At 31.4% G+C, this 17512-nt stretch overlaps 1 protein-coding gene across 1 annotated transcript; it reads right to left on the bottom strand.

The window, feature by feature from the left end:
* Positions 1-1913: 1913 nt before the first annotated feature.
* On the bottom strand, positions 1914-16311 carry LOC127699762 (uncharacterized). Its single transcript, XM_052203068.1, has 11 exons — positions 16282-16311; positions 16167-16239; positions 13796-15427; positions 12969-13010; positions 10984-11037; positions 8994-9050; positions 8150-8248; positions 6286-6327; positions 6021-6059; positions 5728-5835; positions 1914-2074 (listed from the first exon to the last, which is right to left on the bottom strand). The coding sequence occupies exons 1-11, from the start codon at positions 16309-16311 to the stop codon at positions 1914-1916; spliced, it is 2337 nt and encodes a 778-aa protein (XP_052059028.1).
* Positions 16312-17512: the final 1201 nt, after the last annotated feature.

Here is a 17512-nt window from a genome sequence, read left to right as displayed (position 1 = left end):
TTAAATCAGCCAAAAAATCCTGAGGATGTAAAGAACAATATAGAAAAAGAATTTTGTCGATATCTTTTTTTGTAACAAGGGAGATGCACACACAAGATAAACAGTTAATGGGGAGATGACTCTTCCAAAGAAAATTGTTCAGCTTAGCAGGGTGAAATTTAAAAGCGCAGAAACTACAATACAATGTAAGAAATATCTTAGCCACATATTGTGAAACAAATATTGAACACAAGATCAAAATTTGGCGGAAGAAAAAAAAAAAGAAAGACCTAATAATCAGAACAAAATCAAAAGGACTTTCCACAGAAAAAAGGAAAGACCTAATAAATAGTAGTATGTACTGACTTTTAAATTACCAATTCAGGGGCAGCAACCCAACTGCAGGTTGTCTGATTCGTCTGAAAATGTCAGGGCAGATAGATCTTAACCTGATGAATATTTTAACCCCTTGTCAGATTTGCTCTGAATGCTTTAGTTTCAGAGATATAAGCCAAAAACTGCATTTTACCCCCATGTTCTATTTTTAGCTATGTCGGCCATGTTGGGTTGGCAGGTGGGGTCATTGGACACATTTTTTTAACTAGATACCCTAATGATGATTGTGGCCAATTTTGGTTAAATTTGGCCCAGTAGTTTCAGGAGAAGATTTTTGTAAAAGATTACCAAAATTTATAAAAAAAAATGTTAAAAATTGCCTATAAAGGGCAATAACTCCTTAAGGGGTCAATTGACAAATTTGGTCATGTTGACTTATTTGTAGATCTTACTTTTCTGAACATTATTGCTGTATACAGTTTATTTCTATCTATTATAATATTCAAGATTATAACCAAAAACTGCAAAATTTTCTTAAAATTACCAATTTAAGGGCAGCAACCCAACTGCTAGTTGTCTGATTCGTCTGAAAATTTCAGGGCGGATAGATCTCAACCTGATAAACAATTTTATACCTTGTCAGATTTGCTCTAAATGCTATAGTTTCAGAGATATTAGCCAAAAACTGCATTTTACCCCTATGTTCTACTTTTAGCCATGTCAGCCATGTTGGTTGGCCTTACAATTACAATTACAATTACAAACTTAGTGGCAGCAACCCCAGAATGAGTTTTTCTGTTCATCTGAAAATTTCAGGGCTGATAGATCTTGACCTATTTTTTACCATGTCAGATTTGCTCTAAATACTTTAGTTTTTGAGATATAAGCCAAAAACTGCATTTGACCCCTATGTTCTATTTTTAGCCATGGCCGCCATGTTTTTGATGGATCAAAACTTCGGATACAATTATAAACTAGATACCCTAAGGAACAAACAGGTAAAGTTTTAGGGTATTTGGCCCAGTAGTTTCAGAGGAGAAAATTTTTGAAATAGTTTACGACGACAACAGACGACGACGATGGATGCCAAGTGATGGCATAAGCTCACCTAGGGCCCTTCTTATAAAAAAAATCTGGCATGAATTGTACCCATGAGAGCACTAACAAGACGGGACGGACAGACGGATGTGCGGTATATCCATGTCCCCGGCAATTCGTTATGCGTGGGACAATAACAGATCATTTATTGAATTCAACCAGTGGATAAAATATTGAATATTTTTCATCATGTTTATTTTTTCATATCATTTTCTGGAGTTGTATTGAAAATTTTCATTATACTTGACTTTCATACTAATGTATGCCATTTATGTTGCATTTTTGTTAATGCTTTTTCTATGACGAGGGCCTGAGGGAAGATCAGTTAAACAGCTAACTGTGTTACCCTCTAAATATAAAGTATTGTTGTTGTTAGTTCTGAGTCTGATTATGAAAGGTTTTGCCACTTGGAGCTGTGGTAATCTATTTCTGGGGTAGATAAAGTATTTCAAACAATTCAAAGTTTATAAACAGTTAATTCATTAAAATTAACACATACCTTACATGGAAAATTTATTCTTCCTCTGCTGATAATTTTTCCTGGTCTTATTTCTTTCATTGAAGACTTTGTATTTTATTAGATCTCTCCTAATAACAGGGTCTGTTTCATTGGCCATTACTTTTGGATATGTTTTCATAAATACTTCAATGGCCTTATAACCTGAAATACAATATTATTTGAAGATTTTTTTAAAGTTTTTAATGTTCAACACAATAAACTGTTAACACAGAGATATGTCTCGCCTTTTTATAATTTTGATAATGCAAATGTTGAAATTAAACTAGAGGCTCTAAAGAGCCTGTGTCGCTCACCCTGGTCTATGTGCATATCAAACAAAGGACATTCTTCAACATTGTAGATGAGAATAGACTTCATGACAAAAATCTCTATTTTGTTGATCTTGTATTACTGATCTTTTAGTCTGTTTGGTTTCTCTCTATCTTCTTTAGTTTTAGCTCAAAAAACAAAAGAGAGTAAAAAAATCCTCATTTAAGGGCAATCACTCCTATGAAGAGTGACAGTCTACTAACTATATCGGCAAAACTTGACTTTTTAATAGATCTTGCCTTGCTGATCATTTTTGTGATTTAAAGTGTCTATTTATCTTATATTATAATTTAAATCATATAAGGCATAACGGGATAAAAATGTTTCCCTCTAAATATTATTGTTTGAATGATAATAGGCAAAAATGAAAACAAATGGTAAAATTTGTCATTTATGGGCAATAACTCCTAAAAGAATTTGTCTTACAGTTTTGACGTGTACGGAAAATTGGTAGAGCTCATTAATCTGAACATTTTTGCTCCTTTCAGATTTTCTCTATCTATAACGGTTCAAAAAATAATAGACTAAACTCGCATTTTAGCCATGTGGGCCATGTTGATTGGTAGGTGGGATCATCGAACATATTTTTAAAACTAGATAAAAGAGATGATTTTTCATTTCCTATCGTTAATTATCCATTTTTAGATGGTGACGTTCCCTTGTCACCATCTTATGGTGTTTATATATCTCAACTTGTACGATTCGCTCGTGTATGTAACAACGTATTAGATTTTAGCGAGAGAAATTTATGTATTACTGAAAAATTATTACACAAGGGTTTTGGATATCATAAACTAGTCAAAACATTTACTAAATTTTATCATCGGTATAAGGACATCATTCGTAAATATAACTCAACATGCAGACATCTTATATGTTCGGGTATTTCACATCCAATCTTTTATGGTAATATTCTTTACAAAGCACAAAAAAGTCAGTATTCACCTCAAAAGCTAACAAAACCTTTAAACAGACTTATTAAGAAGGGATATAGTTACGATACTGTTGTCAGGTCATTAAAGATTGCATATTTTGGCTTTAATATTGATTTACTTATAGGGTCTTTACATCGGAATTAAACATTTATTCTAAAACCAGTTGTTGGCATGACACGGGTTATGTTCTTCTCATATATTTTATGATGGTATAATACTAAACCCCTTACAGGAGGGATTGTGCCTGATATTCATATGATGAAGACAGGAGGGGTTGTGCCTGATATTCATATGATGAAGACATAATCTTTCAATCAGTTTAATTGAGGTCTGGAGCTGGCATGTCAGTAACTGTTAGTAGTCTGTTGTTATTTATGTATTATTGTCTCTTTTGTTTCCTATTCTGACATTGGACTCAGACTTCTCTTAAACTGAGTTTTACTGTGTGACTGTTGTGCGTTTGTTTTTCTACATTGGCTAGAGGTATAGGGGGAGGGTTGAGATCTCAAAAAACATATTTAACCAAGGCTTCCAAAACGGTCATATATTCTGGACATTTGTATAATGTCCGGTAAAAGTCCGGCTGGGAAAAGCACGAAACGGTCATCTACTTTTTAGTTTTCAAGGCTTTTTTAGAGGGTCACAATAATTTTTAACATAATTCGCGATCTTTTTGACCCAACCTTTTGCCTTTAACAGCCACACATTTCCGGTCATAAAAGTGACATGATCATTAAGTACTATCAAAACAAACCCTACTTTAATACCTTCTCATGTTAATCAAGGCTAATTAGTTGTCGAACAGCTGAAATTGACCTGTTCAGGTGACAGGTAAACTATTTTGAACCGGACATTGATCGGTCTATTCAAAGTTATTTTCTTACATTTCACCGGTTTGCATCTGATTAATTTAGTTAAAAAGATTTAAATTATCAGAAATACATTTACAAATATGATTTGATGAAAAAATTAAAATGGTGAAAATGAAAAATCGTCATAACCACGTTGTTTGAACCAGCGACATGTCTCTGTTCTAGTACACGTGTGCGCAGGTGTGAAATTTTAATTATGCATCCTAATTTCTTCAAAAAATGCTTAAATTGTCATTGATACCTTTATCTCACGTTTATTTCGAATATTTTCTTGAAGAAATAACGTAGAATGAGCTACTTATACACTCATTCATGCTTTGCAAACGTACACGGAATTTACGTATCCGTCTCTGGTCCATGTTTTACCATTTTCAAGATAACATCCGGTAGATTTAAAAACGAAAGTAAAGTTTATGACAACGTTATTTTGCACAAATAAAAAGTCTAAGGCAGATATAAGTACGGTGATGTTGCACACTTCGAATGATGTACTGCCAATTTAACAGTTTACGCCAGAACTTCAAATTTGATTCAAAGAAAGTTTAATATCGTTTTTTTTTAATGTCAATCATTGGGATGGCCAACTCAGCAACTGCATGATTACCATAATTGCCTTTTCTTTATTTAGTCTTAAGGGATTAAAATCGGGTTAATATATAAAATGTCCGGCTGGCTAAAAATAATTTTGGAAGCCCTGTGTTTAACCCCACCGCATTTTTGCGCCTGTCCCAAGTCAGGAGCCTCTGACCTTTGTTAGTCTTGTATCATTTTTAATTTTAGTTTCTTGTGTATAATTTGGAGTTTAGTATAACGTCCATTATCACTGAACTAGTATACATATTTGTTTAGGGTCCAGCTGAAGGACGCCTCCAGGTGCGGGAGTTTCTCACTGCATTGAAGACCCATTGGTGGCCTTTGGCTGTTGTCTGCTCTATGGTTGGGTTGTTGTCTCTTTGACACATTCCCCATTTCCATTCTCAATTTTACCAAAATGATGATTGTGGCCAAGTTTGGTTAAATTTGTCTCAGTAGTTTCAGAGGAGAAGATTTTTGAAAAAGATTTCAAATATTAACAAAAAATTGTTAAAAACTGACTATAAAAGGCAAAAACTCCTTAAGGGGTCAATTGACCATTGTGGTAATGTTGACTTATTTTTAGATCTTACTTTGATGTACATTATTGCTGTTTACAGTTTATCTCTATCTATAATAATATTGAACATCATAACCAAAAACTGCAAAATTTTTAAAAAAATTACCAGCACAACAATGCGTTGTCTGATTTTTCTGAAAATTTCAGGGCGGACAGATCTTGACCTGATGAACAATTTTACCCCCATGTCAGATTTGCTCTTAATGCTTTAGTTTCAGAGATATAAGCCAAAATCTACATTTCACCCCTATGTTCTATTTTAAGCCATGGTGGCCATTTTGGTTGGCAAGCCGGGTCATCTGACACATTTTTTAAACTCACTACCCCAATGATGATTGTGGCCAAGTTTGGTTAAATTTGGCCCTGTAGTTTCAGAGGAGAAGATTTTTGTAAAAGTTAACAACAGACAACGGACACCAAGTGCTGAGATAAGCTCACTTGGCCCTTTTGGCCAGGTGAGCTAAAAACTTAGGCAGTGTCAAAGAATACTTTTTTCATACTGAAACCTTTTATTGTATAACATACCAGGTAGTGATCCTTTGGACTTTTCTTTAGACACATCTTGGACATAATCCTTAAAGTATGTTCTTACAACCTTTGCATCCTCCTGATTCCAATTAACATATCTCCTTCCTACAATGAAAATTACTATGGTCTCTAAGCACTGTTTCAATAAAGGTACAAATTCAATGACAAACCCAGTAGTTTCAGAGGAGTGCCATAAAAAACCTAAACTTTTAAAGTTCAAATTATATCTTACTCAATATTGAAACTTTCATAAAATTAAGGAAATATGGTAACATTTTTTTAAAACTTACCTTTCTTTTTACTTCTGATTTGTTCTTCAATTTGGCCATCTGCAATTTAAAAAGAGAGGAAATTACCAAGGAAAGATTCATACTCATAAGTCAACCAACCAAACAATAAATTTTCTAATTAGAATGAATTTGATATAATTCAAATGATTATAGCTAATGTATAGAAATTCATACATTCATATATTTCAAACAAAATTTGTTGATAAAAATTTATAATAGTTAATATCCACATGATCTATAATACTTAACAAATTATGTCTATTACCTTCACTTTTCCTTTTCATCCCTCTCTTTTGTGAACTGTTGCCTAATAAGGAAAAAAAAGAAACATGAAATTTTAAAGAAAAATATGCTATGAATCCCTCAACCATGGTTGTTGCAATACTAATTGCAGTGCATGTCAAAATAAACTTGGCAACTACAATTATGTATTTATAGGAATAAAACTGTATGTATATATGGATATTTTAAATCACTATTAAATCTAAATTTGGTTACTGACATAATAAATGCCTTTGAATAAAATAGTGGTTTACTGTAAAAGGTATTCAAATGTAGTTTCATGTCAGTGTCCTGATCTTAACCATAGAAAAGGTAAGAAGATACCAAGCCAAAGCATAACATTACCAAAAGTCAGGAAATATTCCTCAAATGCTTTTCTATGATAAACATTTCCAGCTTCACTAGTTGTAACCTTTGTGTTGTTCATTAGAAGAAAAATTATGGTGACAAGTTGCATTCAGTGAATCATAAAAACTAAAGATAGAGGTACTTTGGCTACAGCAAATATTTCTTTGAATGGGCAATATCAAGATTGTGTTAAAATCAGGAATTGTATTCTTTGATCTATTTTCACATTATGACTAGGAATAGCAACATTATATTGCCTACTTCATATTTCTGTCAATTGTGTTTTCACTGCTATATACTGACTAATGTTAGTTTTATCCTGTTGTAGACTAGACATAGTTTTGGTATAAGTAAAAAATCATGAGTGCCTGTTGAATTGAATGGTCTTTTCTATTATTTTCATTCAAACAGTTTTATTTGTATGTAGAAATCCACTTCCATTGTGAAATTGATTAGTGTTGATGTTAGTATTCTAAAAAGAATGAGACAAGGGTTTCCGATCTGGAATTCTTTTTAGGAGGGTTGATTATCTCTAAGGCGTTATTAAACCAAGGTTTTTGAATTGTTTGATTGGGATATACAAATTATTTGATCACATCCATGGCAATAATATACAATTATAGCCTTTGTATGAGGTCGATACAAGGATATATTGACCTGAAAGAAGTATATGGACTTAGGACGAAGTCCTAGATCGATATACTTCTTTTGGTCGATATATCCTGTATTGACCTCATCAATAGGCTATAATTATTAATTTCTGACCATATTTGTATCAAAATCCTAATTTGATTTTTTGATTTTGTTGGAATTTTTTAGATATCATATTGTCTCCAAGACAATAACAACATATAAGTTGTTATTTCATTTACTTTTTTTTTTTACATCTTATGTATATGAAGATTTTTTTTCTTCAAATAATCGATCATAAATATTTTTTTATAAAACTTTTAACAATATCATGAAATTCATTACATGACATCACAAAGTATATTGGTTTTTAGATATTCTAAAAATAACCGTGCAATATGCTATTTGCTGTGCAATATGCTTTTTGCTATCCGCCGTTTTCTCTCTACCTTCGAAGATATAGTTTAACATGTGACTATCTCTGAACGAATCAAATTAGTTAAAAAATACAAATTAATATTATTACCAAATATCCTTATTTACAATAGTTCCAAATTCTGGAACGATGTGCAGGAAATTATTAAAGAAATGCCATTTGAGAAATTGCAAAACTTTAATAAGGGTGCAATCTTTCTGTAAAATTTTTTGAATATCCTAGAATTAGTAAATTACCCAAGATGGTACCTTTTTCAACCTGCTCCCTTAACATTATTGTACTGGTTTTTGCTCATCATTGAAGGCTTTACCTTGACCTATATTTGATTACACCCACATCACTTATTCTCTGTTAGATTAAACTATTTCATTTGTAATTATACCACACATCCTTATATTTTTCATTTTGTGTTCAAGCAAGCCAAAATATATACCTTCACTATAATCTGTACTATAGTCACTTTCTGGACTAGAATCATTCTCTGAGTCACTTTCTATACTAGAATCATTCTCTGAAGAACTGTATATCACAACTGAAAAGTAATTATCAGAAGTTATATTTTAACAGATAACCTTATATAAACATATGTTCATTGAATTCTTTTCTGAACAATTATAAAATTGCTAATTAGTTTAAATAAGCTTTTGAAGGAAATGTGTAATGTAAATTTTCTCAATGGCTATTCTGCTTGAACTGTTGGAATCTGGTGTCAAATACTACCTCCCCTGTTTGTATTTAAAATTTTGTCAAAAATAGAAATAAATGTTGTTGAAACAAACAGAAGATAAAAGTGCAATATATGATGTTTTTTTTGTATACTACTATCAAATTACAATTCTCCAAAATGTACTCAAATAATAGTTACTTTTCTAATGTTCTTGGGTTATTTGTTTTGCCACTGAATTTCTAACTTGATATTTTTTTTAAACAAACAAATCTGGAAAAAAACATCCCCTAATGAAAACATTTAAAACATTTAAAAACACCAACTTCAATTGGTATGATTTGGATTGTTGGTTGCTAAATGTCTAGTGGCAAATATTTCATGCATATTCAAGATATTTGGTATGAGAACTTAAAACGTTGCAGACTAAAAAATCTGAAAGGTAAAACATATTATCGTAATAATAAATGGTGTAATTTGATATTTTAAAGTACTTTCGCAGCCATTTCATACATTTAAGTGATAATTTAAAGCATATAATTGAGGTGGTTAATTATGCTTAGCCTAGTAATTTTGTGCAACTCAAAATTAAAAGTAAGAAAATACATATTACATTTCTTTTGTCCTTTCTTTTCAGTACTTTTCGTCAATTCACTGCTACCTTCATCCTCTAAAAGGAAAAAAAAACAATAATCCTGTAATTTTATATACAAACATAATACATGTATATGTGTACATGTACTATAAATTGAAAATATGCTACATGTAATTATCTAAATTAATGAATGCATACCATTACAATACAAATTATTGTACAAATATTGATCATTTTGAGTATTGGACATCAATAAAACTATTATAACAAATTCATTTATAAATATTCTACCTACATGACCTAAAAACAGTTGACTTCAATAACTAGCAGTAAATTGACTCATCAATTTTTTTTTCAATTCATCTAATGCTAGAATCTGTGTTCACAAGTTAAAATAAATCTATGAGTTTAAATATCATAAATTATATTGTCAACCAGGATGGTTAAATTGGCAATTTTTTTTTAAGATTATTTTCCAATCAGTCTGCATAGAAAACTCTGAAAATAAATGACAAACTTCAAACCAAACAGTAGCTTAAACAAAAAAAGTTTGTATGCATGAGTTTGGGAACCGACTTGAACATAAGTTGTGTATGTAACTATTTGTTTTTTTTTTTAAATTTCAGAAAAAAATCGGTAATTTTTGGTAATGTGTGGGTTTAATATTCATCAAAACAATAAAGGAAGCCCCCTCCCCCACCCCCATTGTTCACAGTACTGAGTGACTTAGGAAATGAGTTCACACTCACCAAAAGCAATAACTAGTCCCCCAGGTGTAAGTAACTTGTCATCTGCAAGTTTAAATTTTTACAAAGTTGGTGAAACATCAATTTTTCATTTATAAATATAGAAATTAATTCAAAGACAAAGAGCATTTTTTTTTTAACAAAACATGTTAAAACCATTGACTTTTTAATACAAAGGGAGATATATGCGATTGCATTGTAAAAAACAAAGACTTCAGCACTGCTAGTGCAAGAGCACTTTTAATCATTTAATCAGAAGCAAATATAATGACTCCATAGATAAACAGCTGTGCCATGAGCGCATGATACGCCCGTCGCTTTTTCAAAGAATAAAGTTCAATAACTTCTCAATGTCATATCAGAAATTCATGAAAAACTAAAGGGAGGTTATCTAAATAAATATAAACCAGTCACCAAAGTTCAAGCATTGTCCGAAAACTGGAAAATCCCCCCTTTTTTATGAATAAAAGCACATAACTCCGAAACGTAAAATCTAAAATTTTAAAAAATCGAAAGGGAGCTTACATCAATAGATATAAACAATTATGAAAGCATTTTTGAGTTTAAAAATTCCCCTTTTTTTAATAAATAAAACCCCATAACTTTAAAACCTTAAATCTAAAATTTATAAAAATCAAAAGGGAGCTCATGTCAATAGATATGAACAATTCACCAAGGTCTCTTGCAAATTGGTCAAAGTGTATTGAGTTATTGTCCAAAAACTGGAAAACTCCCCATTTTTAATGAAGAAAAACCCAAAACTCGGAAACTTAAAATCTAAAATTTATAAAAACCGAAAGGGAGCTCACATCAATAGATATTAACAATTTACCAAAGTTTTGTGCGAATTGGTTCAAGCGTTTTTGAGTCATTTTCCAACATGTTGACGATGGACAGATGGATAAAGGTATACCATAATACGTCCCGTAAACGGGCGTTTAAAAATCAGGATGAGCATACCATAAGGCATATATATATATTGTGTCAATTATGAGTGTTAAATCTTGATCTGGAATGATAAACCAAAAAATTTCAAAATCAAGAGTACATTCACCATACATGCATACTAAAGCTACTGCACAACATTGAAAAATTCCTTTTATTTATCTGTATAAAATACAGAGATCCTTTCTTGGCAATTTTTTCACACTGCAATGGTTTGTGAATTTAATTGCATTAATATAAATTTTTCATGTTTTGTTACTTTTATTATACTAAGGCATTAGTTCAATCCCAAGAAATGCAATTTAATGAATATTTACCTTCACTTTTTGCACACTTGTTGTCATTCAGTGATGATGGTCCTGCGACATCCTCTAAAATACAAAGTAGATATAGACAACAGAATATATTGAAATATGTTGATTTATATAGAATTGTCCAAACACTAATTTGTGAAATAATCCATTGTCAGTAAATAATAGATTCAACAGGTCAAGAGAACATGGTAAGCCCTTATAATATGCATATTGAAATTGTTGCCAAAATAAAATGGGGTATTTAAAGGCATTTAATCAGAGGCAAATAAAATTGCTCTGTAGAAAATATACATGAGGATACCATTAGGCATATATATGTACTGTCAATAATGACTGTAAAAGGTCCTATAACTCTGGAATGACAAAAAATACATTTTCAAAATCAAGAGTTCATTCACCTATCCAAATAATTCCATAAAACAGTATAATGGTACCTAGGGTGTCTAGAAGTTTGGGGATAGATTTTTCTTAAATTACCATAAAAGACTTCTGGGTCAATGTACTTTCAAATTTCAATATAAAAACTTGGAGTCACAGATCTTTTTTTTCCGTTTAAATTACATTGAAATTAACCAAATCACTATTATGGTATATGGGTTATATAGGAGAAACTCAATTTTGAGGAAAGGTTTAAAGATAGAATTGGTTAAAATTCAATGAGAGAATTGCTCTCCATACATACTTCCAAAATATCAAATAAAAGTAGAATAAATAACTGGGTGGACAGGTTTAGTTGTCCTAATTGCAATCATACCACATCTCCTTATTTTAATAGAGCTTGCAGGGTTTTTTGCATGCCCTTAAATTTAACAGTTAAGGGTTTTTTGCTTGTGAGAGAGCTGTCTACTGTTTTTTTATTATTACAAATTTGAACTGTGGTAGATAGTTAGAGGAGGAACGACACTCTGCACACGGCACGCAGATTTGTCTTATATTATCGATTGGTCGCGGTGGTATTGTGTCATTTATATCAAACTACTCCTGGTGTGGACATCACCGTTAATGACACCTGGACAAGGGAAATTTGTTGAATCAATTAAAAAAAACAAGTAATATACAGGAGGGCTGATCAAGCAATATATGTATACTTTGTACATACATAATAAACAAATTTGTTAGTTATTTCTTGGCAATAAACATATTTATACCCAAACTGACTGTTTATTACCAAGGGCTAATTTCAACAACGATAATCACTGAATTCTCAATTTATTCAGTCGGTTTTAAGTTTTTAATCGGGACAAAGTTTTGTAAAATACTAAATTTTAAATATTGCATTATTTCGTCATTTGTCAGTAAACAAAAACTGAGATAACATTAGAGAGAAGGCAATTAAGCAATCCAATACACAAATAATGCACGATCCAATTATGAAAAAACTATATTTTTTCATGATTGTTATTAATAAGACGAAATTTGTCAAGAGTTTATATGCCTAAATAACATAATTACTGATGGATTTGACAAATATTTATGATATTTTATTTACTGGAAATCATATTTTAGCAACTTATTACGAAACAATGGCTGGAGACTTAAGAAGATTTAGAATGTTCGAATAGTGTTCTTTGATTGACATAAATTTGTTATCTAACTGTAGAGTCAGACATTTTTACCATGTTTTTTATTATTGGGAAAATTGTGGCGAGATAGGACTCGCAAAACTCCCATCTAAAAATTTGATAGCATTATTTATATGCAGCTTTTCCATAAATCTCAATAATCAAACTTGCATTCGTTTCGATTGTTCAATAATCACAATAATTTCTAAATCTGTTTAACCTAAAATTTGTATAGATGACAAAAAGTGAACTTGACCCATTTAAAATTTTTATTTATATTTTGCATGATTAATTGAGTAGGCAAATTAATAAAAAAAAAACACCTCTTGTCCAAAAAGTAGAAGCGTAGCTTGCTTTTTTTTAAGGAGTGCTTTTAATGAAAAAAGGAGGAAATAATACTAATGCCCCTATATCAGAAAATAATACCTTGACTGTTGGGTTGCTCTTCTGCTGTTATATTACCTGAATCTGAAACAGAAACAATGCAATTGTTATTTAAACAAAACCTATGAAACACTTTTGCAAACCTAACATCATAATAAAATAAACTGTTGACACAGAGATATGTCTCACCAGTAATCTTGGCATAAAATTCAGAAAAAGACAATCGGATGAAACTTAAAAGTGACAAATGAACCATGAAAGTGAGGTAGAGTCAGATGAAACCTGTACACCATTGAATCATTCAATACCCCAAATATAGTTGATCTACTGCTTATAGTCGGACTTGACCATGAAAACTTCACCTTGATGACTGATACATAAATGTCTCAGGTCAAGGTCTGGTGAACCCTGTCTGACAGACATGTACAGACATGTACACCTTGCAAAGGTCCTGTATTCAAAATATAGTTATCCTATTACTCATGATAAGTGAGTATTTTAAATGATAAACAAATTTATTCATTTTTTGTATGCAGTCATTGAACTATGAAAATGAGGTCAAGGACAATGGACACATGACAGACAGAAACTTCGTAACATAAGGTATCTGCAAACAAGATATGAAGCACCCAGGTCTTCTACTTTCTGAAATATAAATTTGTATATAATTAGTTTACTCTGCTGTCAATGCTGACAGACAGTAATCCTTATATCTTGCATTCTGCGGCTTTCTCAGAAATGGTATTTTAAACTATTTTGGGAGTAAAATGTAACTGTCTTGTTTGATAGAATAAAAGGTTTAGATCAGGATAGCTATAAATCTGATGTTTGGACCATGCGAAATCAATATGTTATGCGATTTAACTCACCTAAATCAAATTGGTAAAAAAACTTCCCCACTTTAGTTATTTCTTGTATTGCCAATGGGCACTGATAAACATGTTTGTTAACTTCTTCAGAATGTCCCATATGTCTGTAGAAGGCTTCTTTTGTAGCATCTGCAACCTCCAAATTGGCAAATACAGTTGACATGTAATGCCTCATCTGAGTAGCATTAATCCTTTTTGATAATTCTGCCTTCTTACAAATTTTGTTAACACTTTTCCAGCCGCATACATGAAAGTTTGAATCTTTAATATTAGGAAATACATATAAATTAGTTTGTTTAACACCTGCTGCTTGTCTAATTTGCTGATCTGTTAGTTTTGTCATGGCCTTCCATGTGTCTTCAGGGATAAGAATTGGGAGTAGGTGACTAACACATTTACCAGATTGATATGTCAATTTATATTTCTGTAAAAGTTCCAACTCCTCTGGATTTTTTACCTTTTTCATTTGGTTTTCATCTACCCATGCATCCTCCTTTGCATCTATCCATTCTTTTAAAGTTAGTCTACTTGGTTCCCCTCCTCTTTTTGCATGGAATAATGTTAGTCTACTAACTATAAGATCTCTGAGAAAGGTATATTCATTTGGTTCTAAAAACTTATAAGGGTCATCCAACTCTTTTATTTGTGTTAAGATAAACTGCCTAAGCTTATTAATGTCATCCTCTACTGGTAACTGTTGAGGTCGTCTCAAGTTTTCTTGCCTATTTTTTTTGCAATTATATTCAGCATCACTAAATATTTCTCCTTTATAATATTCTAATAATGTTTTGAAATCATCAACTTTACTCATTTCATCTTTCTTGTTTTGTAAAATATATTGTCCCTTCAAGTGTGTAAGGACATTCTGTATAAGATGACCAACATTCTTTTTCAGTCCTGACTTCATCCCTCCGTCATCTTTTGCTGCCATTGAATTAATTCCATCCATAAAAATATGAAAGTTCTCCATTTTAAAAAGATCTAATGCAGATGTTACAGTTATACCTGATTTTTCAGCCTCTCCTTTTACAAAGAAATATAAATTGGCAATTGTTCTCATCTGCTTCATAATGCTTTTCCTATTTTGCTGGGACTTGTCTTTTCTTGATACCATCTTCCTATAATAATGAAAACCAAAATCTTTTATATATGGATCACTTCTACAGAATCTTCCGCTCTGGTCATCCCAAAAGGAACTCAAAATATCTTCTTTATATTCTTCTGAGTATTTGACATCTTTAACAGTTTCTATGGGTATAGCAACAGGTACCCTCGTGCATCCTTCTGCTGCAAAACATTTTACTTTGTGATTCTTCATATGTTCTTTTACAAAAAAACCTTTGCAAGAAGAGCACATTGCTCTTTTCTCTATCTCACCATCTCTGTTTTTTCTTGGTTTTCGTTCTTTAATCAATTTGTTTTCGTTAAAATCATCCTCTTTCATTTTCAATAAATTATAATTATGGTAGCCTTTTCTCTTTAACACATCAAATGCCTGGTTCCTATCCATTGGTGGGAGTTGCATTGCAATTATTACATCCTCTTCTCCCTTGTGTTTTGTTTTTAGATGTCTGGTCAGATGAGTTTGAAATTTTCCACAAAACACACAAGGTCTTTTTGGTTTGCCATTCGCTGTAAGAATGGAATTATTATTATATTATATTTTATATATATATATATGATACTAGCTAACTTGCAACTATGAAGACTTCCTTTGACAAATTGTAGCTATATGCAGCTAATACTTTGTTTGTTTATGCACCAAGGTCAGGGGGAGGGTTTGGATCCGGCTAACATGTTTAACCCTGCCACATTCAGTATGTATGTGCCTGTCCCAAGTCAGGAGCCTGTAATTCAGTGGTTGTCGTTTGTTATTGTGTTTAAAACATATTTATTTTTCGTTTATTTTTTTAACAAAAAATTAGGGCGTTATTTTTCTCGTTTGAATTGTTTTACATTTGTCATTTAGGTCTTTTATAGCTGACTATGCGGTATATGCTTTGCTCATCGCAGAAGGCCGTACGGTGACATATCGTTGTTGATTTTTGTGTCATTTGGTAACTTGTGAAGAGTTGTCTCATTGGCAATCATACAACATCTTCTTTTAATTATTAATATGCTGAGGTAACGCAGCATACCCTCCTCCTGAATAAGTTAAAAGAACGATAATGACAAAAAGTAATAGAATAGATCAATATTTGGACATGAAACAAAATTGCCAGCATTATATCATTTAAAGCTAAGGTCAACCCAAAAATGATTTGTACCAAGAAAAAAATAGGAAGTGCATAATGGCATGGTTATGTGAGGGTATATTTGATTTTACCCTATAAAGATATAGTAACTTTGGTCTTTTGTTCATACAATTTACCTCTACATAAAAACATTTCAGTTTCTTCTTCAGCTCCATCATATATTGCTTTTTCATTATTGCTATCACCAGTCTAATTAAAAGAAAAATTATTGCATATTATTTTTATCATTACCAATATTGGTAAGTTTGTATTTTCCTCCATTTATTAATAAAGGATTAATGCAACTATGACTAAGTGATCTAGTGATCACATATATCCCAAAATGATAAATGCAAAAATGAAAATTCAAACTGAATGTGACCTGTATTTCATGTTTCATAGCAATGTGTTAAAATCAAAAAGATACTGTAAAACACTGGTTTGAAGGTTGCACTTTTCAAATACACCTGTTTCACAAGCGATACCTCTTTTTGGGAGATATATAATATTCATAAATATTTTGTTATGTTTATGTACTGGTTCCCAGATTTGATCTCTATGTTTCATCTCAAAGAGACATAACTTGGGAATGTTACCAGTCTTAAAACTCATGGTAGCGGTGATTATCTAATTCTGAGGCACAGTTTTAGCTGCAAAGGAAGTTCCTATGTGAAATTGCAAATTATATTTACAGAAGTGCAACCTGAAGACTGTACTGTGACCTATAGTTGTTAATTTCTGTGTCATTTGGTCTCTTGTGGTGAGTTGTCTCATAGGCAATCATACCACATCTTCTTATTTTTATTTTTGATATCACCTTTAAACCAAAACGATAATGACCATCACTATATATATCCTCAGATAGATTTTTTCTTATTCTTTTAAAAATGTAGATTGTACCATGGTTTTCAAATAATTAAAGTAAAAAGTATGGGTCACTGTGCTATTTTTCAAGCTACAAATTGTTCAAAACAGCCTTATTTTGTATAGATCATTTTTTTTTAAATACATACTTCAAGAAAATAAAAATTGAAATAGTGTCATAAAAAGATTTGGCTAAGCAGTACTGTTATCTTGATCTGTAATTAAAACAAATCTTAAGGTAACTGAGGGCACAAGTCTTGAATGGTAAATGTCAAAACCATCAAATTGATTTTGGTTAAGCAGTACTTGAATATCATCCTGAAACTTAACTTGCTATAGACAACCAAAGGAGTTATCAGATGAATTGTTGCTGTCTCAATCATTTATATTTGACCCTTTTTTCATTCTATATATCAAACTTATGAGTGATTTCTACTGAAATAAAGAATCAGTTGAGCACTTTTATCTTATACTAATAAAACGGAAATATTCATAACATATAATTTCTAATCAAAATTCTGAGGACATAATTTTGAGAAATGCAATTTAAAGTTAAATCAAGAGCTGTGCCATGAGCCCATGATACACTAGTTGCTTTTTTAAAGAATAAAGTTACATA

The sequence above is a fragment of the Mytilus californianus genome, unplaced genomic scaffold (genome assembly GCF_021869535.1).
Source record: "Mytilus californianus isolate M0D057914Y unplaced genomic scaffold, xbMytCali1.0.p SCAF_40, whole genome shotgun sequence".
In the NCBI taxonomy this organism is placed as follows: domain Eukaryota; kingdom Metazoa; phylum Mollusca; class Bivalvia; order Mytilida; family Mytilidae; genus Mytilus; species Mytilus californianus.
This window is presented reverse-complemented; position numbering and strand designations above follow the sequence as displayed.